This window comes from Pogona vitticeps, chromosome 5, assembly GCF_051106095.1.
Source record: "Pogona vitticeps strain Pit_001003342236 chromosome 5, PviZW2.1, whole genome shotgun sequence".
Classification (NCBI taxonomy): domain Eukaryota; kingdom Metazoa; phylum Chordata; class Lepidosauria; order Squamata; family Agamidae; genus Pogona; species Pogona vitticeps.
In genome coordinates, this window is record NC_135787.1 from 166,685,378 (window position 1) to 166,710,541 (window position 25,164).

The 25,164-nt window shown below is 44.2% G+C and overlaps 2 protein-coding genes across 10 annotated transcripts; one reads left to right on the top strand and one right to left on the bottom strand.

Annotated features, from left to right (window-relative positions):
• Positions 1 to 1,917: 1,917 nt before the first annotated feature.
• Positions 1,918 to 11,159, bottom strand: MPST (mercaptopyruvate sulfurtransferase). Of its 9 annotated transcripts, none has more exons than XM_073000070.2 (4): positions 10,902 to 10,986; positions 9,471 to 9,579; positions 4,341 to 4,993; positions 1,918 to 2,775 (listed from the first exon to the last, which is right to left on the bottom strand). In XM_073000070.2, the coding sequence occupies exons 3-4, from the start codon at positions 4,933 to 4,935 to the stop codon at positions 2,477 to 2,479; spliced, it is 894 nt and encodes a 297-aa protein (XP_072856171.2). In that variant the 5' UTR covers positions 4,936 to 4,993; positions 9,471 to 9,579; positions 10,902 to 10,986; the 3' UTR covers positions 1,918 to 2,476. The 9 variants fall into 9 exon arrangements, with proteins under 9 accessions (XP_072856171.2, XP_072856170.2, XP_078232307.1 ...); XM_073000069.2 differs by having other exon boundaries at positions 9,379 to 9,579; XM_078376181.1 differs by lacking the exon at positions 10,902 to 10,986 and adding an exon at positions 10,321 to 10,447 and having other exon boundaries at positions 9,379 to 9,588.
• Positions 11,160 to 11,295: 136 nt separating this feature from the next.
• TST (thiosulfate sulfurtransferase) lies at positions 11,296 to 24,007 on the top strand. The gene is made up of 2 exons (XM_020787666.3): positions 11,296 to 11,890; positions 23,540 to 24,007. Exons 1-2 carry the CDS (start codon positions 11,296 to 11,298, stop codon positions 23,836 to 23,838), a joined length of 894 nt encoding a protein of 297 aa, XP_020643325.3. The 3' UTR covers positions 23,839 to 24,007.
• The last annotated feature ends 1,157 nt before the right edge of the window (positions 24,008 to 25,164 follow it).

Here is a 25,164-nt window from a genome sequence, read left to right on the forward strand (position 1 = left end):
AATAAAAGTGATCATGGGAATTTATGTCCAACATTTGGAAAGACACTAATTGTCTCCCCATCCCTTAGAATAATGGGAAGTACTTTATATGTCCTACAATATAGAAAAATGCAGAGGAACTGTTGCAGCTGCTTTAAAGTGGGGAGGGGGACAGACCTGAACACTGGATCTACCAGCAGGTCTCTAGAGGATTGAAAGTACATAACCACAGACTTCTGCCTCCCACTTAAAAATATCCTCTCCAACATATATACACACAGGGTGAAAATATGGCACATTTCCCTCTAAATTGTATTGCTGAAATGAACAAATTTAAAGAGTAGCCAAGAGATGGGGGGAGTAGGGTAGTGAGCACCATTCATTTAAACACTGGGTGTATATGAATTGTATCAACACTGTGTGTGTGTGTGTGTGTGTGTGTGTGTGTGTGTATACACACACACACACACACAGAGAGAGAGAGAGAGAGAGAGAGAGAGAGAGAGAGAGAGAGAGAGAGAGTACATGACAAAATGCAGTGAGCTTAAGAGATTTCTAGTTCCAAGTGTATTTCTGCCGGACAAGCATCTGGTTTGCAGCTCTTGTGGCTCTAGCAAAAAACCACAAGAGCCATTCCTACAAATCTGAAATGGGCTGTGCTCTATCTTAAGAGCACTCAGGGCTGCAACGCATGTAAAGCAACCTGTGACACCCCCTTCCCTCAAGAAAACACTTTGTGCCCTCCCGGGGGGGGGTCATGATCCCCAGGTTGGGAAACACTATCAACTGAACTTTGTAACCAATAATCTCGCACTGGTTCTTAACCTTTGTTACTCAGATGTTTTTGGACTGCAACTCCCAGAAACCTTCACCATCAGCTCTGCTGGCTGGGGTTTCTGGGAGTTGCAATTCAAAAACACCTGAGTAACAAAGGTTAAGAACCCCTGTGTTTGCTTTACAGTATTCCACTTTGCCCCAATCTTGTTTACCTTTGTGCTGTTTATTTTGGATTTCTAAGCCTGCAGACAGGGACTGTCTCATTTCCATTGCTTGTACGCCACTGTGGGACACTTATAGGGTAAAAATGGTGAACACATAAATATAGGTTGAAAAAGTCAAAGCCTTTGACTTTTTGAAAAAGTCAAAGCCTCTCCAAAAATGCCCACGTTTTCATGGACACCAGCTGCTACGACTCGGGGATTCTGGGAATTGGAGTCTTTTTTTAAAAGTTTTCTGCTCTGAATATGAAGAAATAAGCACACCTTGATTAAATGAGTAGTGATGTGTTTTTGGTATTAATGCCACTAAAGGAAAGCACAGAAACGTATGAATCCAAGATAGGATCTACAAGAAGGGTGGGAAGAAGATCTGTAGGAATCATCTTGTGATTCTATGGTGATTTGGAGAAGAGCAACAAGAACTTCAGATTCCCATTTGTGCAACATCAACAAAATGAAGCCAACACACACTTTAACTTGTACTGAAATGGAGAAAACATGGGTAACCAGTGAGCCTATGGTATCTTAATGACTAATACATTTATTATGGCATAGGCTTCCATCGACTAGAGGCAGCTGATAACATGGGCTATAGAATACAAAAGCTTATGCCATAAAACATCTGTTTGCCTCTTGATACTTTGCGGCTCTCCCATTTTTGTTGCAATAGACAAATGTGGCTTTAGAAATCAGGGCAACTAAGAGCTGATCTTCTAAGTCAAACGAGTTTTGAGCACTTTTTCCTTCTAGAATTCAAAATTCTTTCATACGCTTATAATTTGATGTTGAGTGTATGTCTTTTGCAGTTGGTGAAATTCAGAGTTGTAGATTTTATTTTAAAAGGGAGATCTTGCAAGACCCCAAATGTATCCACTCCAAACTACAACATGTGTCCCAGAATTAGACTCATATCAAAACAAACAATAAACAAAACCAGAAATAAAGTGCCTCAAGGTGCTTTTAATTTTAAAACAATGCAATGTAACACTTGCTTTTTAAAAAATAATGTTTAGAAATTAGGATTTCAGTTGGCATAGAAAAAAGAGGTTGGAAATGTCTTTAAAAAAAGAGAAGAAGCTGTGCTGGCTGCAGAATACTGGAATCTATAGCCCAAACAGTTACTTTTCCAAGCTCTAGAAAAATGGCACAATTTACCGTGGGCAGAATGCAAGATTTAATCCCCACAGCAACGTGATTTCCTATGGCATGCCTAGTAAGGCTGGAGCACCAGCGTTCCCACATGCAGCCTGAAACCTTTGTTATTCCACTATCCCATAATCAGTACTTTCCACCACTCTAAAAAAGTGCTGTGAAAAAAAATGAATTGTCCATGCCCAGGGAAGGCTAACAGAACGACTGCAGCACCTCCCACCCCCACCCCCCATTCATTACCAAAATCCTGTGCACAACAGCAAGGCCATCTTAAGGTTTTTGAAGTACTGTTCTGTTCCCACTTTTAAGGGAAAATTTCTGTTTCCATTGTGGCAGGAGGCTGCATCTCACAAGGTTTTCCCTCTACCCTCTGAGATGATGTGTTCTGGCCGTGCCCGCATGAACCATTCCACCCAGGCTCCATCATAAATGGCCACATCAGGCTTGCCACACAGGTATGCCCCCAGTGCCACGTGGCAGGCGGTAACCCCTGAACCACAAGTGGCCACAACGGGCTTGGAAAGATCCACCTTCTTCTCTTGAAACATGCGGCGGATGTCCTCAGGACTCTTCTCCATGCCCATTTCAGTAAGAAAGTCAGTGAAAGGAATATTCACCGAACCAGGAATGTGACCAGGTTCAATTCCTAGAGAAAGTTTGAAAGACATATATATTAAAATACTTGTTAAAAATCCATTTCAAAATCAAGAAATCACTTTCAGTTCTCTCTTGTCCTTGGTGAATTGGATATATACTAATAGAACAATAGTTCTGAAACTTGCCTCCTCAAGATGTGTTGTAAATACAGTACAACTCCCAATAACCACATTATTGGCTGTACTGTCTAGGATTGATGGCAGCTGCAGTCCAGGAACATCTGGACACCCACCACTGGGAACCACTGCCCTACAGGCTTTTTCCTTTCCATTTTCCTGGACCTTCTCCATTTTCTTCTCAATCTACAAACAAATTGGCCCCGAATCTTCTATATTTTCAACGAAAAGCACTATTTCTCAACTTTTTCTTTAAAATCCCTACCCCCTTTTGGGTAAACATAACAATCCCGTGTTCCCTCTAAACCTGCTTCCCTCCACTGTTTTTAACTGAAATATCGGGACTTGACGGTAGGAACTTCCAAACGGATACAGAGTCACACTTTCCATGTACAAACGCCTCCACATTAGACGGTATCTCAAAGATAAATAAAGATCAAGAAAAGACAACAGGGACTCTACTGCACACCATAAGATGACGTAATAAGATGCATACCAAGAAAGCAATATGCCTAATTGTTTTTCCTATTTCTTAACAAAAGTATGATAATATACAGTATTCCCCCCCAAAACTGCACACAAATTCCTTGAAATCTTGATCTGTTCCTCGCCCACCCCCAGAAGGACATGCAACTAACTAATAAGCAGTAGCCTAAGGAGATGTTTTGTTGCATTGATGTCCACAGTGAGAGTATGATTGATCATCCAAGTCCAAGAAGAGATTAGAACCCTGGTTTTGTGAGTCCTGGTCTACCACTCATATTCCCATGATGTGCAAAATGTGGCCCAAAGACCAGATGCAGCCCCAGACAGTTACGTTTCCATTCCCCAACTAGCCCTGGGGCCCCTGAACTCCCTTTTGCTCAAGAAGTCCCTAGGTGCCCTCTAGGCATGTTTGAGGCCCCACTGCCACTTCTGGGTTCCCCGTGGCCCCCTAAATTATTTGTATTGAGGGCCACAAAGAGGCAAAACATTTTTTTAAAATCAATTTTTTAAAAAGTTGAACTTATTTTCAGCTAACAAAAACTGACTGTGGCAACTCTTCAAAGAAATTAATAAAAGAATTACATATGCAAATTAGCACATTTGGCCACACACTTTCCTCTTTAGCCCCTCCCTCTTGGAAGAGCACCCTGTGGGCAGCCAACAAATCTAAAAAAATAGCTCTTGGGCCTGCCAAGGACACCCACCCTTGTTCTAAGCCCTTGTTCTTCTTATGTGCGTTCCAGTTGGAACTAATATATAATGATCCTAATGGGGTTTGCAAGGTAAATGAGATAATTAAGGAGTGCTTTTACCAGTTCCATGCCCCAGTGAGTTTCGATGGCTGAACTGGGATTCGAACCCAGGCCTCCTGAGTTCTAGTCTGTCATTCTACCCTCTACACCAGACTAGGCATCCCACCCCTGCTCTAAGCCCAACACTACTCTGATCTTACCTTCCCGGGGCTCTGCCTCAATTCCCATGAACCGACCCACTGACCGTGCGTCCACAACCTGGAACTGGTGTGATTCCATGTTCTCCTTAACGTCCATATGGGTCTTCACCATGGATCTGTCCAGCGTAGCATGGAATTCTGCAGGGACAGGGTGGCTCTTTCCAGAGCTGACCGGGCACCCCTCCCTGATCCAATTCTTCAGTCCACCATCCAGGAGAGAAACAGCTTCATGCCCAAACACTCGAAACATCCACCAGACGCGAGGGGCTGAGAAAAGGCCCTGGTCGCTTGCATCGTACACCACGACATGGGAGTCATTGCTCACTCCCAGCTTGCCCACATACTCAGAAAAATCCCCTGCACTGGGGAGCATGTGATCATAAGGCGAGGTGCGGTCACTGCACTGATCTATGTCAAAGAAAGCAGCACCAGGGATGTGGCGCTCTTCAAACTCTCGCCGGGGGTCACGCTTCATTTTTGGCAAGTACCAAGAGGCATCCAGGAGCCGCACAGTCAACCCTGTCTGAGAAGACCTGATGGCTTCAGAAACCCATTTTGCCGAGACCAGAGCCCGGTAGAGAAGTTGCTGGGACATTGTGCCTATCCTCTGTTTGCCTTCAGGTGTTATCTCGCACCTCACTGGATTTACCACACTGCAGCGAAAGAAGACAAAAATTATTATTCCCACAGCACTGGGAAAGAACTCACCAATCCTGCATCACACTGGGAAAGCAGCTGTTGATAAACAGAAAGGCAAATTCAGCTTATTCTATAGCTGGATTCAGATGTAGTGTTCTGGGCACATGAGGGAAATTTTTGTTTCCAAATCACAACCTGCATAATCTCCCCAATCAGCATGGGATTCTGGCTATAGTGGTCCACAAAAGGGACATTTTTGAAGCTTCGGTTTCGGGCTCAACAAATTAGGATTTAACAGAGCACGAAGGTTTTTGGATTTCATTCATCAACCCAATTAACAAATGACAATTCTTTCCAAGCACATTTAACTAACAATTACCAGGGCTAGGACACACTCTAAGAGGCTGTTCCCAAGAGATCAAAGGGATAATTGCCCAATCAAATGATTCGCCACCAAAACAGGAAACTGACTACAAATTGGGGGGGGGGGGACAGGGCAATTAGCAGTCTGACCCTCTCTCCCAAAATGTGGGAAGAATGAACATGAAACTCAAAGGCTTCCTCCTCTTTATTTCAGACTTTTTAATACCATTTTCATTTTGAGAATCTCAAAAGTAGTTTCCAGTATTGCAGAATCATTTTGTGCATGCCTGACGACACAGTGGAATGTTTGGCTTGCTCAATCACCTTCTCCAAAATATCCAAACCAGGGAACTGGGGTTTAAACACTTCCTGGCAATCAGGATTCTAGTTTGAGATCAAGCTGTCAAGTCGAGACATTGCAGTGAAATTGTAGCATTGAGAACACACCTTCTACAGCCAGCCATGCAAGAGGAAGAGTAAGAGTAGGAGTAGGAGTTGGGAGTTGGAGACTGCTTGAGATTGGCACCCACTAGTGGGACAGTGCACCTACTGGCAAGAATTCATATCTGTGTGGCACCAGCAAGGGTCATCAGTGTCACTGTCCTGCTGACAGTGCAATACAGACACTAGCAATTGACTTGGGGCATTTTGGAGGCAAGTCACGGATGCAAGGAAGCCTCAGGTTCTTGAGCCTACTCCTCCTCCCAACTATGGCATTGAAAACTGGCTGAAGTAAATGTACAGAGCCACCCCCACAATGTAGTGTTATAAAATCCCCCACACTATACCAGTTCCGTAGCAGGTACAGTTCATTTCCTCCCGTTAAAAGGGAGGAGGTGAGGAGCAAAAACCGCCTCAAGAAGGCAGAGAGTATCTTCCACATTGTCTCTAATCCCCCTCCCTTGCCACCTCCAGGATTGTTTTGCCCAATGAACAACTCGTAAGAAATGCTGGGAGAAAAAGGCTATAAATTCAAAAACAAAATGAGTGTGGACTTGGAACCATTGCTAAACATGTGCCATCAAATCAATTTGAATATATGGTGACCCTCTTCAGGGTCTTCCAGGTAGAGAATACTCAGAAGTGGTTTCCCATTCCCTTCTTCTGGGGCACCTTGGAACTGCGCAGCTGGACCGAGGCCACACAGGCTGGATCGTCTTCCAGGAGGTACAATGGGGAATCAAACTCCCAGTCTCTGGCTCCGCAGCCAGATACCTAAACCACTGCATGATCCAGCCAGCTAGAACCACTGTTTCAAGGCAAAGCAAAAAATGCCTTCCTAGCCTTACGGAGCACACGGCTCAAGAAAACTGCAGTGTTTTTTTCCTCTGAAGGTTTTATACAAGAGCATGAATGATTTTCTGTCAAGAGGAATGAACATATATTCACACTTCTGACACCAATGTGTGCAGCCCCTGTTGAAACTATAAAACGCTGTCAAGTGGCAGCAATAGTCATAGCAACAGATGCTTTACAACTAACCTAATTCCATTTTTAAAATTTAATTTTATCTTTTAGGAACAGCACTTGCTCTCTCGCTCTCCTCAAAACACATTTTGCTGAGTTGCAAGTATTCACAAATTCACAAGTTGTCAGCTCTCAACAGACATTATAGCAGAGAGGTGACCACACACCCTCTGTTTTCCATGTGAGTCTGGAGCTCTGGCTAATCAGTGGGTAGCACAGCCAAGTGACAGGGCTTATGGAAGATAGTAGCTCTCAGCCTGTAGTTCCCCCCCCCACTTAACGCTGGAGCTCAACTTCCAGAAGCTTTGGCCAGCAGAGCTAAAGGTTAGGGACTCAAAAGGTGTGTAAATGATACACAGTTTTAAATTTAGCTGCCTAGAGTGGTCCTAGGACCAGATGGGTGGGGTATAAATGAAATAAAATAAATAAATAAATAAATAATATACTGTTTCATTAGTGCAGTGCACTATTTAGGGTAGTTTACAGCAAAATAAAATACAATCCGGCAACAATAGAATTATAAATACAACCAAGAGACTATAAAACATACAAGAGGCTTAATATCAGTTATCAGATAAGGCGGAACACAAGACATAAAATTAAGTACAGTGGTGCCTCGCTTAGCAATCGCTCCGTTGAGCGACGAAATCCCTTAGCGACTAACTTTTTGCCATCACAAAAGCGATCGCTTTGCGATGGTCCCTATGGGGTTTTTTCGCTTTGTGATGATCGCGGGAAAGCGATCATGGCAAAGTGACCCTTTTTTAACAGCTGATCAGCAGTTTCAAAATGGCCGCCAGGAAAACAAAATGGCTGCCTTGCCCGCTGTGTGTCCTCGCTTTAGAGGCACCGAAAATGGCCGCCCCTATGGAGGATCTTCGCATAAGGTTAGTTTTGAAACCCATAGGAACACATTAATCACGTTTTAATGCGTTTCTATGGGCTTTTTAATTTTGCTTAGCGATGAAATCGCTTAGCAATGTTTTTTCTGGAACAGATTAACATCGCTAAGCAAGGCACCACTGTATAAAATCAGGTAGGGATGTCATAGAAGGCTCTTCCAAACAACCATGTTTTTAAAAATTTCTTAAAACATTGGGAGGGAGGGGTCCAGGCACAGCTCCACTGGCAGCCGGTTCAAGAGTGTTGGTACCACCGCAAAGAAGGCCCTATTTCTTATAAAAGAATTATTGGCCTCCCTCGGAGCGGCCACACAGAGGAGCATTGTCTGGGATGGTCTGGTGGAGTGGGCAGATGACTTTGGCCAAAACTGCTCCAACAGGTACTGTGGTCCCAAACCATGGAGAGTTTTATAGGTAAGCATCCATACCCTGGACCTGACCCAGGACATAACAGGCAACCTATACAGGTGGGCCAGAACTAGAGATAGGTGTTCAAATGTATGTTCGAACTGCTATGGTTACACCCTATGGAATCTTGTGATTCGTAGTCTGCTGAATACTTGGAATTGTCTGCCAAAGAGCTCTATTTTTACTCTTAGTGGCAACTCAATTAGTTAGATAAGGCTGAGAGACCATGACAAGTCCAACGCTATTAAGTGAGCTCCATAGTTGAGTGCGAAACCTGAACTTAGGTTTCCCTGAATCCAACCTACTAACTACTGACCCATGCTGGCCCCCATGTAAAAGGAGAGTGGTGATGTCTAAACCCACTATAGGAGTTTTCTTCTAGTCCCTGCATGTGCTTGACCTTCCCACTTCTGTAGCCAGCTCTAGACCATCTGTTTATCTTATTTATTAGTTAATATTTATATCCTGCTTTTCTTCCAACGTACTCAGGGTAGCGGATGGGGATGTCCCTGCAACAACCCTGTGAGAAACTTTCCCCACAACAACCTTGTGATGTAGGTGAAGCTGAGACACTGTGAGCAGTCCAAAGTCAGCTTGTGAATTTCTCAGCTATATTGGGAGAGGGGACCTAGAAAACACATTCCATAGGATGTGGAGACCTTTTTTTGAGGCCTCCATTATTGAGCTTGGAGATACTAAATTTTTCAGCTATAACACCCAAAATTCTCCAGCCAGTATGGCCACTGCTTTGCTTCTTTACTTCACATCCTAGCAATAGGTGGGACAGGAGGCAACGAATTTGCAGCTAGGCCAACTTCTGTGGACTCCACATCATATTAGAGTTCTCTCTGGTACCTCTGCGTTGGGAGGTTAGTCAGTGGTGATATGGCACAGATCCTTCTCTTCATCCTGGCATCCTGAATGTCAGCTGTTTCTTTCTAAATAAGTACTATTCTATCCTGCCAGGCTTTTTCCTAAAAGCACCCATTTCTTTATTGTTGCCATTCCTGACTCTTCTTTGTCATCACTGGATTGCTTTCTGGACTTTTCTGGATTTAAAAGATGCAGTGCTAAGCTACTTCATGGTTTTATACTTCATGGTTTTAACGTATGCCACCTTGAGCATACATGTAGAAAGATGGGATAGAAATGTTTTTATTAAACAGACAGAATATGTACATACAAAATATGCACTGGGTCATCTGAAATAATATCTGACATTGCAAATTTTGTAAATTATTATATTTAAAACAACCAACCATGATACTTATTGTTTTTAGAAGTTCTTCTCTTAATCTCCAAATTAAACTTTTGTGTCCCTGAACTGTAGCTGGCTTCAAATACTTTTCACCTTCACACTTCCTTCCTTCCTTCACAATTAGAGAGACAGGCTGCATATGAGACTTAGAGATGTGCAGAGAGGTGTTTTTGGACTACAGCTCTAGGAATTCTTCAGACAACTATGGAAACTGTAGCAAAAACAACAACAACAATCACAAAACCTACAAATCTGCTAACTCTTATTTTGTGGATAGCAGTTTTGCACACACTAGTCTTCACAGCAAAAGACAGACAGACGGAAAGAAAGAAGGAAAGAAAGAAAAGCTGTACCAGGAAAAAAATTAAGGGCACATACATTGGGGGCTTCGTCAACAGGTGCTCTTCAGACAGGGTGAACTATATAGCCTATCACTTCCGGGTGTGGGGAGTTGTAGTCGATTAGACTCTAATCGATCTCGAGGAAGAAGCGAGGAAAAGCGGGAGGATCTGTTCGCGGAAGAAGCGGGTTAAAAAAAAACACAGTGCTTGGGGCAGGCAACGCGAGGGCCCTACATTTGTTGTGGATTACACCTCCCATCAGCCTCAGCATGATCAACGATCATGAACGGCTGCGGTCCCAAACGTCTGAAGGGTTTCAAAAACGATGATTTCAGATTACCTGTCCTTGGAGCAGCACCCCACCCCGCCAGAACACGCATCAGGTGTCCGCCCGCCCCTCGACGATTCCTCCTGTGCCCGGGTTTGCTCGCAAAGTCCTGAGCACGCGAAATTCTTCCAGGATCAGATGATCGCCGACCAGATGGGCAGGAGCGCCTCTGGGAAGCCTCCCCCTCCCCGCTTGTCCACAGGCCGACGCCCCCATCCTTAAAGGATCCGCCTCATCTCCCCACCGCCACCGCCACCGCCGCCACCACCCGTACCTCTGCGCCCTTCCGATTGCCCCGAGTGTGCCGCCGTCCACACTTGCTCGGAGGATCTCACGCCGCTGCGCCAAGGCGGGCTTCTCCCCTTTCCATGAACCTCCCCTTCCCTCCTGGTTGGAGATAAGAGCCACATCCCCCTTCGCTATCCAGTGGAAGCCAAGAGCTGCCGGGGCAAACCAAACCGTGTCACGGAAAGGGTGTGTGTGTGTGCGCGCGCGCCCGGGTGCGTGAAGAAGCAGCACAAAATGGCCACTCTGAATGTGGAACCCGACTCCGCTCCCAACCCCAGACTTTACTGTGAATTCGTGTTGCCCCACTAGCGGGGGAGGGGCGGAGGGAAAAGACACTAATTAGCCGCTCTTGGGGGCGGCGGGGGGGGAAAATAAGGCCCTGCCCCCCCACCACCACTTTATTTGCCATTGAAAGCTGCAGAGCCTGGAAGAAAGGAGCGGGTTGGGGCTGCATTTTGCGCCTGGAACTAGGGGGAGGGACGGTCCTAACAAGGCACGGGTCAAATACACCCTTTGCCCCTCTGCTGGTGTCACCAGTTATCTCATTGCTGGGGGGGGATCACTTACTGTGACATCTCTTCTGCTTACAGCACGTCCTGCAAGAGCTGCCTTCTTTAAAGTCCTTCTGTAAGAAGGGGAGGGGAAGGGAGAAAGCAACAAAAGGAATCAAGAGAGAAGTTGGTTGCTTCCTTATGCTCGATTCGGGTTCTTGGAACTGACCAAAAGTTTGCAGGGGGTGTGGAAGATTGTCCAGGATTGGCAGCTCGTTGTGGAAGGGCCCATAAATCAAGCCAGAGTGCTGGACTGAACAGAAACGGCCTCTGATCAACCCTTGATTCCCCGCCCTGTGTTAGCTGATTGGCGAAGAACCAGACACTGGCGCTTGGGAATCTGAGAACCTTTCCTTTCTTCACATTTCTGCCTGCTGGCTGTCTGTCACTCCGAAGAGTCTTGGCTGAATATGGTGCAGCAAGTTCTGTACAGAGCTTTGGTCTCCACCAAATGGCTAGCAGAAGCCGTACGGGCCAATAAAGTTGGCCCTGAACTGCGGGTGCTGGATGCCTCCTGGTATGAACCTGGCACCAGAAATGCCCAGAAAGAATTCCAGGAACGCCACATTCCTGGAGCCTCCATTTTTGATATAGAGGAATGCAAAGATAAGTCGTCACCTTATGAGCTCATGTTACCCAGCGAGAAGCACTTTGCTGACTACGTTGGCCAGCTGGGCATCAGCAATCAAACGCATGTTGTTGTCTATGATGGAGACCACTTGGGCGGCTTCTATGCGCCACGGGCTTGGTGGATGTTCCGGGTCTTTGGGCATCGAACCGTCTCCGTATTGAATGGAGGGTTCAAGAACTGGTTGAAAGAGGGACATCCTGTGACTTCTGAGATCACCCGGCCAGAGCCAGCCATTTTTAAAGCCACCCTTGACAGGTCACTCCTGAAGACTTATGAGGAGATGGTGGAGAATATGAAATCCAAGCGTTTCCAGGTGGTGGATTCCAGAGCTGAAGGTCGATACGAGGGAACAGAACCTGAGCCAGGGAAGGAAGGTAAGAGCATCGCCTGGATCAACTTTGCCCGCAAAGGGATGTCTACTGGCATTAATTCTGGTGTGACCTGTTGTCCATATTCACCTCTCACTGATGTTGATTCACCCCTAAAGTCCCTTTTGCATCGTTTGCAAGTCCCTTTGTGGACAAAGTCTTGTGGGCCCTTACATGGGACCCACAATTTCTGATACAGTGGTGCCTCGCTAGACGATGATAATCCATTCCACTGAAATCGCTGTTTATCGAAATCATTGTCTAGTGAAAAGCATTTCCGTATTAAAATGCATTGAAACCTGTTTAATGCGTTCCAATGGGGAAGAATCGTCGTTGTGTAGCGATCTCCATAGGAAAGCCACTTTGCGAACTGCCGATCAGCTATTTAAATAGCCGTCTTGCGAAGCTTAGGTCCAGAAAACACCCATTTTGCGAGCGCGGAGGGAGCTATCAAAATCGTTGTCTAGTGAAAATCGGTTTATGAAGCAGGGACCAAACATTGTCCAGTGAAATTCCCCCATAGGAATCACTGTTTTGCGAATTGCTACAGGGATCACAAAAACTCAATGTCTAGCGAAAAAACTGTCATGCGGGGTAACTGTCTAGAGAGGCACCACGGTACATGCATATAGGATGGGGAGTGGGGCAGGGTGTGTGTCAAAAAACCTAACAGGCAGTCCATAGACTGACTGGTCTTTCTTAAAAAGCAAGCCGAACATATTTATATAAAGGATTTCCGAGTCCACTTTCAATTAGAAGAATGGAACTATCTGAAAGCAATCACCTGTTAGGAAAGTTTTGAATTAAATCCTCTTCTCCTTGCACTTCTCAAATGACATAAACAGTTATTTATACCACATAAGCAGAAGCTCCAGTGTTTTTTTTTTCCCCTTCTTCTTCTTTGGAATGCTACATCTGTTACTAACAAATCCACTACCAACAGTTACACTTGTTGGTATTCATGATTGCCAGCAACACTGTTCAAGTTCAATGTACAGTGGTGCCCCGTATAGCGAGGTTAATCCGTTCCGGATTAACCTTCGCTATACGAAAACATCGCTGTGCGGGGCAGGAAAACCTATTGGAATGCATTAAACTTAGTTTAATGCGTTCCAATAAGTGTCTAAACTTACCCCCTCCAGCGATGTTTTCGCTCCGGCGGCCATTTTGGAGCCGCCGATCAGCTGATCGGCGGCTCCAAAATGGCCGCCGGATGACCCGAAATGGCCCCTATCAGCGTTTTCGCGCCCTCCCCTTGCTTAGGGAGGTCGCGAAAACCCTGCGGGGGGCATTTCGGGCCATCCGCGGCCATTATAATGGCCACGGATGGCCCGAAATGCCCCCCCCGCAGCGTTTTTGCGACCTCCCTAAGCAAGGGGAGGGCGCGAAAACGCTGATAGGGGCCATTTCGGGTCATGCAGCGGCCATTTTGGAGCCGCCGATCAGCTGTTCGGCGGCTCCAAAATGGCCGCCGGAGCCCCAATCGTCGCAAAGCGAGTGCGGCAATTGGGGCTGATCCGTATAGCGATCCCCAAAAAGGGATCGCTATACGGATTTTTCGTTAAACGGTGCACTCGTTAAGCGAGGCACCACTGTAATGAAAAAAGAAGTTCTCCAGTTTACTCTTTCTACTGCAAAGAGCAAAACATTTTCTGTTTTTTCTCTCTCTCTTGCCTAGGACAAAAGCCTGCTTGACTAGTCTTTGCATTTTAATTATCCAGCTACCAGCTATCCCAAAGAGTTGCACAAGCAGTCCAAATATTTCCTCCTTTGTTTGTATGTTTCTTCCCCTCCCAAACAATACGAACAGCATTGCTGAGCTGTTACTTTTGATCTTATTGGACAAAGGACAGGAGTGGGGGAGAGGAGGTATGCAAACCTACTGCAGAATTGCAGCTTGCTAGTTGGTGTGTGTCTAGGGGGAATCCTCCAGAGTGATAAGTAAACACCCAAGTTAACATTTCCCTGTTGACACATCCCACTTCACCCAGTATAGCTTTATGATCAGCAGAAGAAGCAGGACTGACCCTTCAACTGTTACTCATTTTCTAGGAGTGAAACACTTTTTCCTGTAAAAGAAAGTATAAAAAGTACAGTATATTTGTTATCCATATGCATTGCCAAGTATATTTGCTGTGCAGCTTTCTTTGCAGGCCTTTGTATTAAACCTGCAAACAACTTCAGGTGTAATGCTTGAATAGGACTTGTGTTTTGGGGCTGAGCAACATCTTGAGGTTCAAGAGGTCAACCACAGCCACCTTCTGTATTTGAGATCAGTGCCGTAACTAGGGTGGAGCAACTGGGCAGCAAAATCCAGAGAGCACCGAAGTCTAGAAGTAAATTTGCTAAAAATGTTAGGTTGATAAATGGCAACATCTCCTGGTGATTTTAGCCCACCCCCACTTTTTTATTTTGAAAGCATAAACATTCTCTTTTGGGAAGCATCACATTCTTCTCCCTTTTGTTGTGTGTGTGTGGGAGCTGCACACTCCCCTGCTTCAGGGTGCAGTGGATGGGAGATGATGCTGATTGCCCAAGGTATCAAAGTTGCTTGTTAGGATTCTGCCTAAGTTTTTTTTAAGAAGCTCTCAACATGGCAGTGTCACACCAGAATATAAGTGGCATTGATTCTAGGCATGCATAAAAGCAAGTCATAAGGCAGGGTTGAGAAATCGTGCCTTCCTCCCCACTCCCAGTATTCCCGAACTCCGTTTCCCAGCTGTCTACCTTGGCCAGTGGTAGAGCATGATGGGACTTGCTGCTTATCCACAAGGAAAGACTGAAGATTCACAATAACTCCTTATTCTATACTCACTTACCTGGAGAGGCACCTACATATTTATCATGAGTTGCACTCAGTATCTGGGGTTATATGTTAAGCAATCACTTTCAAAGGGCTGTTGGAGCAATTTTTGGTTAATTCCTTTTAGTTAGCAGAGCATATAGTATAAAAGTCAACTGCAACACAGGGGAAACATGAAGGAGAATAGCTTCCACTTAGCCCCTTTTCTTCTCACAGTGTCTATACCGGGGTCTCAAACTCAATTTACCCGGGGGTCGCTGGAGCAGAGTCTGGGTGAGGCTGGGCCACATCAGATTTTTCACCAAGCGGAGCATGAGCCCGAGGAAGCCGCCCAGGAGTTTCCTTAGCCGGGCTGGGGCTCCAAGGAGGAGGTGGAGGAGGGGGGGGTGCGCGCGAGCCCTCGTTGCCAGCCACAACCCCCTCCGGCTCCTTCTTCACTACCATCACCAGCAGCAGCAGCAGGACGAAGCAGAGAAGGGAGCGAGCGCCGGTGACTGCCTAGCGGGGGGAGGGGAGGAGGAAGCACCGCCGGGTGCTGAGGCGGCCGCTGGCCAGGCTGGTGCTGTGGGTGCCGAGAGAGAAAGAGAGCCAGAGAGCCGCTTCCCTGGAAGAGGAGGCAGCGGCGGCAGCTGCTTTTGGTGGCTTGGAGGCGCTCTTTGAGGATGGGCGGGAGTGAGCTCCACTCTCAGGCATCACTAGACGGTGGCTCGGGCACTTGGGGAAAAGGGCCAGCAGTGCACCTCGCTTACCGGCTCTCCCCCAAGACAGTGCCTCTTGCACCCTCCATCCAGTACTGCACCCTGCCAGCCGGCAGACAGGCAGGCTGGCTGGCAGGCTGCAGTTCCAGATGGAGGGTGCAAGAGGTGCTGTCTTGGGAGAGAGCCGGCGAGCGAGGTGAGGCTTTTTTTTGACTCTTGACAGCAGAGGATGCATGGTCGCTTCAGGGGGGGCAGGCAAGGTGGGGACCACAAACTATCATCCAGCACACTGGTTCTTAACCTTGGTTTACTCAGGAGTTTTGGACTGCAACTCCCAGAAGCCTTCACCACCAGCTGTCCTGACTGGGGTTTCTGGGAGTTGCAGTTCAAAAGCATCCAAGTAACAAAGGTTAAGAACCACTGATCCAGCAGGCCGCAAATGGCCCCCAGGCCGCATGTTTGAGACGCCTGGTCTATACCTTTGTATATAAAAATCACTCTACAAGTAGCTTAAAGAGGAAAAGAAAAACATCTTTACTTATAGATTTAAAACTTCAATTACAATCAGAAGAATAAAAAGGATACAGAAAGAAATTGCAGTCTCAGCCATCTTGGCTGAAATCCACTATGTTGGTCAGAGGTCAGGAAGAAAAGTTTATATGTTTACTCAGGTCATAGAAGAAGAGAGAGCAAACAAAATAACTGACTTAAACAGACAGGAAGAGGGGGTGGAGGTTGCCTCCAGATCAAGGTAAAAAGGACTTTGTTACTAGGTTAGAGGCAAGGCATAATTATGTTACGCTGTGAAGCCGCCTTCCCACTGAAACCAAGTGTTTGATTGCCTTGAAGATTGATATTTTCTTCAACAAGGATCATGTATATTTAAGCACCTGTATCAAAGCCCTATGTTCACACTTGTGTTAATATTTCTTGGGATGGATTTAGCTAATTTTACCAGTTTTATTCTGACAGTTCATGATCCCTTTGAAATAACTATCTGCAATGGCCTGAAAAATACACAGATTAGCAGAATGTTTGGAGAGGAATAATCTCTGTGAGGGAGGGTGCAAAATTCTTTGTAATTTTATCTTAGAGTAAATGTGAATTCTTATATCTCACCCACCCCAAATGTTGCAGAACCTCTCAGGTAAAATACTTAGAACAAAGCTGCATAAGCATAATGTTTAGTCCTCAAGCCCTATAGGAAAGACTGAAAGAACTGGACTTGTTTAGACCTGAGAAAAGAAGACTGAGGGGAGATATGCTAGCACTTGAAAAGTATTCATTTGAGGAGAGACAAGATCTGTTTTCGCGAAGGCTTTCATGGCCGGGATCTAATGGTTGTTGTGGGTTTTTCGGGCTCTTTGGCCGTGTTCTGGAGGTTGTTCTTCCTAACGTTTCCCCAGTCTCTGTGGCCGGCATCTTCAGAGGACAGGAGTAGCACTCTGAAGCAGCAGTAGTCCTGTCCTCTGAAGATGCCGGCCACAGAGACTGGTGAAACATTAGGGAGAAAAACCTTCAGAATACGGCCAAAGAGCCCAAAAACCCCACAACAATCGTAAGATCTGTTCTTGATCATCCCAGAGTGCAGGACACAATGGTCTCAAGTTAAAGGAAACCAGATTTAGGCTGAATAGCAGGAAAAACGTCTTAACTGTTAGAGTCGAACCAATTACCTCGGGAGGTGGTGAGCGCTCCTCTTTTCAAGAGAAAATCAATCATTTGTCAGATCGGCTTTGATCTGGATTCCTGCACTGAGCAGGGGGTTGGACTCAATGGCCTTACAGGCCCCTTCCAGCTCAATTACTCTATGATTCTATGCACCTTTGCTCTAAAGAGTTACATTAATTTATTACAACCAACCTCTTTAACTGGTGCCCTTTGTTATTTTTGCATTAGAGGCTTGCAGAAAAGGAAGAATATCCAGCATCCATTCTAATTCATCCCTTGGTAGCCTGGACCGATATGGTAGTTTAAAATGCAGCAGAAATATAGCCATACTAAACCAGGTGCAGGTGTCTTTCAGATATCTGTCGCAGACATTAGGACTTTTCATGCAGAAAACTTACTTGCCCCTGTTCTTGGCCATCACTGATATAATCAGCTATTCTTCCTGAGTTTAGCCGCAGATCACACACAATAATAGATTATTTCAAGAACAGTATCTTGTAACAAGCTATCCCTTTTGGCTAAAGGAAGCAGGAAAAAAGGAAGACCAAGCATGAGTAGGATTGACTTCATAAAGGATTTATTTATTTATGTTATTCAAACTATTTTTGCCTTGCCTTTCTCCTTGAAAAGGACCCAGACTTGAGTTTGCAAGAGCTGAACAGGGCTGTTGATGAGGACAGAGCCTTTTGGAGAGCACTCATTCATAGGATCACCATAAGTTGGGGGGGCACAGCTTGATAGCACATAACAATAAATCACTTTTGAGGTGCAGAATATTTGTTTTGAACAGGCAGTCATCAGATTTACTGCAAACAAAAACAAAAAGCATTCCCATGTAATGGTTGGGACTGATCCAGCTGGCTGAATTTTTGGACTTTACGCTATTCCAAGTCCTCCATACAGAGCACGTTACCATAGTCTTTCGAGACTGAAGGATGCCTAATGAATGATGATGGCTGTTCATAGGGAGTGTCATGATGAGCCTCTATACTTACTACTACATGGAAACATCACTGATTAATGAACTAATTCATCACAGTATCCTTTTTTATGATGGTTCCACCGAGGAATTGCAGCTATTTAGAAAATAACATATGGGGGATAATTTTGTGAAACCTTTTTTCCATGCGATTGTGGTCACCAGTAACATCAGATGCCTGCAGAATATTACTGGGGAAATTAAAATGTGTGATTCTGTTTATTAATAGAACTGAAAGATCGTTATCTGGGGGGAAGGGCAAAGTAAACAGTTATTTTCAGTTCAATATATCTAGCTATGTCATGTTGTCCAGGGGAAGTGAGGAGCTCCAGAGCCAATTCCTGAGGAGCACAGAGACGGCAAATCAAGAATCAAATGAGACGGAAAAAAGTCCATCTGGAATGGAGGGAGATTAATGGTGGCAAGCTTCCAGAACAACTTTTCAGAGGAGTTGCTGCAGCTTCTGCATTCCAGTCATGTCTCTTTTCTTAACATTCTCTCTCTCTCTCTCTCTCTTTGTACGTGTGTGTTGATGTGGGAGAGGGGCGGAGAGTAAAGCTAAGGTTTCTTGCAGCAGCATCTTTTAGCAGAGGGCCATACCATATCTGAGTCACTATGGTAAATAAGTCTTTATAAATATTTTAAATGGTTTCTAGAATCATAGAATTGTAGATCTGGAAGGACATTAAGGATCATTCAGTCTAGGAATGGGCAAGCAATGTCCCACAGCACCTGTGAAGGTCCCAGCACCCCCATGAAACCCCCAATTTCTTTGAAAAAAACTTTGACTCAAAATGTCATCTTTCTCCCTTCGGGGTTACATAGGCACCTTTTTTATGTTGTGTGCGTATGGCAGGGGCAAACTTTCATAAGAGAATTTGGAGTGGAAAAGAAGTGGGTGCAATTGTCCAGGGATGGATGTGTGGCAGCTTTGATGTAGTGCAATTCTCTGCCAATGCAAGAAAAAAAATAGATACAGATAATTTAGATTAGATTAGGCATTTTTTAGTCTTGAGAGCCTATGGTAACGTGCTGTGTATGGAGGACTTGGAACAGTGTCTAGTGTGGCTGAGAAGGCCAATTCAAGAGTGACAATCTTTTCCACACTGAAGACACATACAATCTGTCACCTGACAATTGTTGTTGGCATCTGGTGTATGCGGCATAGCATGAGGCCTTGCTATGCTGACGAGTTGAATGCCTCTCTCTGTGTGTTATTCCGGCACTTTCTGCATCTCCAGTGGCTTGTGACTCAGTGTTTTGTCTAAAATGTTACATGGCTTGGAGGAATAAGGTCCAGTAAAATAAAATATCTGTTGGTACGGTTGTTTTTCATGAAGTCAGAACCAACTTAAAGTGAACCTAAAAGGGATTTCAAGGTGATTGATTAGGCATCCTTCAGTCTCAAGAGACTATGGTAATGTGCTCTGTATGGAGGACTTGGAACAGCGTCTAGTGTGGCTGAGAAGGCCAATTCGAGAGTGACAATCCCTTCCACGCTGAAGACAAATACAATCTGTCCCCTGTCCAGCTCCCTGATTTTGCTGCTTTCGGGATTGCCTCTTTGCCTCAGCCTGCTGGACAAAGGTCTCTTCAAATTGGGAGAGGCCATGATGCAACGGCTGCCTCCAGGCTGAACGCTCAGATGTCAAGGTTTCCCATCTGTTGAGGTCCATTCCTAAGGCCTTCAGATCCTGCTTGCAGATATCCTTGTATTGCAGCTGTGGTCTCCCTCTGGGGCAATTTCCCTGCTCTAGTTCTCCATAAAGGAGATATTTTGGAATCTGACCATCAGCCATTCTCATGACATGCCCAAGCCAACGTAGATGTCGCTGTTTCAGATACAGATGAACAGGTTGAATATTTTGATGCATTGATTCCTATCAGTGTCAAGATGGCAGGACTTTGGGGCATGTGTCCAGGAGCTCCACTGAGCAGAATGAGCGGAGGGAACCCTCAAAGCAGCAGGGCTGGTTTACTGCTAATTGTTTTCATTATGTTATGCACTACACCCAATTTGGTGTACTGGGTAGAGTGACAGACTAGCTTTTGGGAAACTTGGGTTCAAATCCCCATTTGGCCAGGGAAACTCACTTGGGTATGAGTGAACCACTCCTTCAATATCTCACTTACCTTGAAAGCCCTATTCTGATTCTTAAAATTTAGTTCCATCGTAATGGCATGTAACACAATATACTACTGCCCAAAGAATTCTGTAGCCTGTAAAAGTAAAATGAATCTTCAGAATCTGTAATCATCTAGCTCCACAATGGCCAGTAGTTTCTTTGAATATTATAAGGGGCCAAGCAGAACTTGCAACCTTCCAGGTCAAATGTTATGGGGTTCACTAGTTTCCTTTGACAGTTCCTCACTTTGAATAGGAAATGACAATAAAGGAGTTTCATCAAAACAATCTTTATTAACATAACTGGAACTTTTTTCTTTCACAACATCAACTGGACTATTAAAAGTAAAAATTCTGTGGTAAACAGTCACACGTCTCTGGCAACAGTTTTTCTAATGTCTCCTCTTTCAACGATATGTCTTCCCGAACGTCTCCTAGTCGGTTGGCATCCTCAGATACCCACTGCAAACTGCAAAAATAGTCCCGCAGCAGGGGTGTCTGGCCCATTCGCCCTCCAGAGGTTTCTCTCCCAAGGAAAGAGGTTTGGGTCTGATTACATTCTTCACAGGACCTTTGCCCCGCGGGTACACCAAGACTGTCCATTCTTCGGGATGTAAACCCTCGATGATCGGTTTAATCCCTTCAGTTTTACACTCACTCAATTCCCAAATGCAATCATGCTTATCTATCACTTTCTTTAGTATCTTAAATACTTTAGGTTCGTCTAGTTCTTCTTTCCAACTATCGCCAATAACCATCACTTTCTGCATCTCTCCTGCTTGACCTCCTTCCTCTGAAGTGAGGAAAACATCTAACCCCCTCCGACTCGACTCGCTCTCGCACTCTCTAACTCCTCTTCTTTTTCCTCACACTTTTAACCCTTTCATATCCTCGGTCACGCTTATCTCCTCCTTCGCATTTCCCTTCCCTGGGATCTCCCTTCCAGATGGCTGAGGGGACGGCACACTCTCTGTTATTTCCTTTTGTTCCTTCACTGGCTCACATCAAAACATTACAGCAACCTATGTATTTTGAGTGACTGTATTTTCTATCATGTGCTCTAGAAACCCTGAACTAATTGTGCTGTGAAAAATGAGGGTTGTTCCCTGCCACCTCAGTGAAGGCCACAAGTTACAGATGAAGGGCTACATAGCTCAGTGGTTTAGGTATCTGTCTGTGGAGCCATAGGTTAGGAGTTCAATTCCCCACTGCGCCTTCTTGACAGGGATAGCACTCAATGATCCATAGGCTCCCTTCCAGCTCTGTAATTCTAGATATCTAAAGGCTTGATCACACCTGGCAAAAGAACTCAAGTTATACCAATATAGTCATGTTTTTAGATCATTTCATAAATTTCCAAGCACATGAGGCAAGATATACTCATTTTCCTGGCCAGCGGTTCATTTCTCCCTCACCAGGAGGGTTATTTTATTTTGTATCTATGATGAATCACTTCATCATTCCTTATCATTTCAGTCTGTGTGAAAGTTGCTATTGATTTATTTCCTTTGCAAAGAGGTCGGGTTCCTGGGCAATGTGGCTACTTCATGGCCACTGCGCTTGTATCCTTAAAAACAAAAAGATATATGAACAGATCAGTATTAGGATCTACTGGCACCATCGCTGCTGCTGCTACCACCACAAAAACCCAACATGAATACATTGCTCAGAAGGAGACAAACTCCCCCCCCCCCCACATCTTGCAGGTGAAATAGGGCTTCAGACTTCCTATTTTGAATTGTAAAGAAAGGAGTGATGCATTTTTTTAAACCCTGCTCTTCACAATACTTTGAAAGTCTTTCAAAACTCTCTTCCTCCTCCGGACGCAAAAGGGAAAAGATACGCAGGAGGAGGGAAGGGAAAGGGGGAGGAGGAAAGAAGCCATGTATTTCTGTATCAATACACCAACTTTGGTAATATTTTTTTTAAAAGGACATGGGGGGCTGATTGCCCCAAGAAAATGAATTGCTACAAAATTAAACAGCAGTGTAGGCTACTATAATGGTTTAAATAGAAAGAAATGAATTGATACAGTTAAAAACAATGTGAATGTTGCCATGTCTATATGTACCTTGTGACTGTGAAAATAAATGTACTGTACAGTATCGGTACCACAGAGGTATTGAAAGATTTGGTTTAACTGAGGTTCTGTCATCAGGTGTGATTAAGATAAAGAATTTAGTTTGATGTGACATGGGTGATGTGATTTTCCAAATGTGAACCATACATTAAACACATTAAACCTCTTGAAGTGCCTACATCACTCTTTTCAAAACTTGTCAAAAAAGGAATTTGTTTTCTCTCCTTCCTCTTGCCTTCTCATTGATAAGTGTGCTGAGAAGCACGTTCTGCTTCTCCACAGATAAGGACAAATGTATAAGAAATAACACTGTAGCCCAATAGTGAGATTGCAGTTTATCGCCTCTTGGGAAACCTTTGAAATGTGCTGTGAGTTAGACAGTGATTAGCTAGAATCTTATCGCCTGCCTACGATAATCTCAAATAATATTCTCTCATGACTCAACATACTTATTAAAAGTATAGTGAGTCATGAGAGAAATGTATTTAATCATGAGAGAAAAATGCCCACAACTGCAGACACAAAATGACATGTGCTCTTTCTCCCCTTTTGTCACTTCAGCTTGTTTCTTCGAATCTGTCCTAAATCTATGGCACTGAGGTAGTCATCTCAGCAGGAGGCCAGCAAGCCTAGTGCTACCAGCTTCAAGAACCAGCTATAGATAATAAAATAATAATTAGGATATTAACTTGGAGCATGTGCAGAGTAGCTATTCCATATTATTGAGGAATCATCCCCAGCTCTGACATGTTTGGATTTAGGGGTAGAAAGAAAACATCCTGAGCAGAACATATGAATACAAGGAGTTAAATGTTATGGAGTCTGCACTGTGAATATCTTGTCAGGAGCCCAGCTCAATAGATTCATTTAATTTCTTTATTGTTTCATGTATATTTGCAGTTTTTCGATCACTTTTTTCAGATTCATTCTTCTTAATGTGTTATTTAATGAAAGCTTTTAAGTTCTGTAGAGCTGTCCCAAAATGTAGCTGATTAGCAACATTAGAAATGTTTAGAATTAGAAACACTTCTAAATGTTAGAAATGTTTATTTCCAATGAGCTATTTTTAAATAGGCCTCTCTTTTTTTAAAATTACATTTTACGTAATTGCAATTTGTTGTTTGGTGGGTTGTTTAAATAATAATTATTTTAATACTGTTTCTACCACCATGTTATTACATTTAATGGCTTTAGTTTTTCAGGCTGAAGTCATGATTGTTCTCATTGCTGTATTTCACTCACATGGAGTCCCTCTAGAAATTTTCCTTGTGTCTCCTTTTTTCCGTTCCTCTCTTCTAGGACTTGAACCAGGCCATATCCCAGGCACTCTGAACATGCCTTTCTTCAATTTCCTGACTGAGGAAGGATTTGAGAAGAGCACAGAGGAGCTCCAGAGCATGTTCCAGGAGAAGAAAGTGGACCTCTCAAAGCCACTAATTGCTACGTGCCGGAAGGGGGTTACAGCCTGCCATATAGCCCTGGCAGCATACCTGTGTGGGAAACCAGATGTGGCTGTCTATGATGGATCCTGGTCAGAATGGTTTCGCCGTGCACCACCAGAGCACAAAATTTCCAAGTGGAATCGCAACAAGGCTTAAGTGAAGGAACATCCATCTGTCAAGATCTTTACTCGTTTATGTTATAAAACTGGTGCTTAATCATTTCTAACAAAGGATAGAGAAATAGATGAAATTCCTGTTCTTTTATAATTTTCTAGTTTTCTAATCCATAAATCTGGTAATTTAATAAAACAGAATTTCAGGTTAAGTGGTGTTTTTTCTCTTTGCGCATAGTAAATGACAGAACAAGAATATTTCCATGGTGATGAGCCATAGTAGGAGTAGCAGCAATAAGTTTAACACCACTTATATCCAGGCTTCCTGTTGCATATACTGTATTTGGGATCCTTGTGAACAAACATTGTTAGTTTGCACGCCTAGCTAGCATAGCTAATGATGAGGAATGAGCAGAATTGTAATTCAGTGCCACATAAGAACCACAAGTTGCTCTCTATGTCACAGAGCAATACCCAGTGTAGTTTATAATCAACATAATTAAAAGTACAGTCTGGAAAATTTGCATTACTTCAGCTGCCTTGGAGCTCTGCGTGGAGAGAAAGGCAGGATCTAAATTAAATAAATAAATACTAAACCAGCAGAGTAAAACAGGTTGGGAGATCACATCCAGAATGCTGCCATGTCCACTGAAACAAAATAGTTTTTATATAGTGTCAATATACCATCAGACCAAGGCCAAGAAGATTCTCCAGTACTGCTGGAAAGAAGGTCCCCTCCTGAGTACTCTCTAAATAATATCTGCTAGGAATCAGGGTGTGTCTGGGCAAGCAGGATCATGCAAGAGGACATTCTTTCAGATATCCTGGATCTGAAGTTATTTAAAAATGACAACCAGCTGTTTAAGTTGGGCTCAGAGATAGACCCCCATGTTCCCTTTAACATTCAGGACTGCATCATATATTATAAATTCAAGGTCAAGATCTTGTTCACATCTATATAGGAGTATTATCTAGTGGATTTGGTAGGATTTACTTCGAAAGAAAATTGCAAGTGCATATATCATTACACATTACATTCAATTTTCATTATGTTTTCCAGCCAGGGAGCTGTGATTGACTGCGGTTTCTCAGCATCGGTGCATACAGTGCAGTAAAGACAGACAACTTCTTTCAACTTGACAGTATGCATTCCTAATGTGTATCATACAAAGATATCTTTACTCCAGTCTTTTCATAATTCCCTCTATATCTGTTGCACAAGTGTGAGTATAGATGCTTGTGCAGCTTACATGCAGAAAGGAGGTATCAACTATCTAGAAGGAGAACACAGTTGGCTGCCTGGATCCCATAGCAATATATAGTTTCAAGTTCCATGTGATTTGCTCTAATTCTTATTATTCCTTGTTCT

Bases quoted from the DNA above. Each gene is read 5' to 3' on its own strand.
- MPST (XM_020787658.3), bottom strand. The intron at 2,776-4,340 runs GTAAGATCAGAG...AACTTTCTCTAG, and splicing joins TGAGGCAGAGCCCCGGGAAG to GAATTGAACCTGGTCACATT.
- TST (XM_020787666.3), top strand. From the start codon at position 11,296: ATGGTGCAGCAAGTTCTGTACAGAGCTTTGGTCTCCACCAAATGGCTA. The intron at 11,891-23,539 runs GTAAGAGCATCG...CCTCTCTTCTAG, and splicing joins ACCTGAGCCAGGGAAGGAAG to GACTTGAACCAGGCCATATC.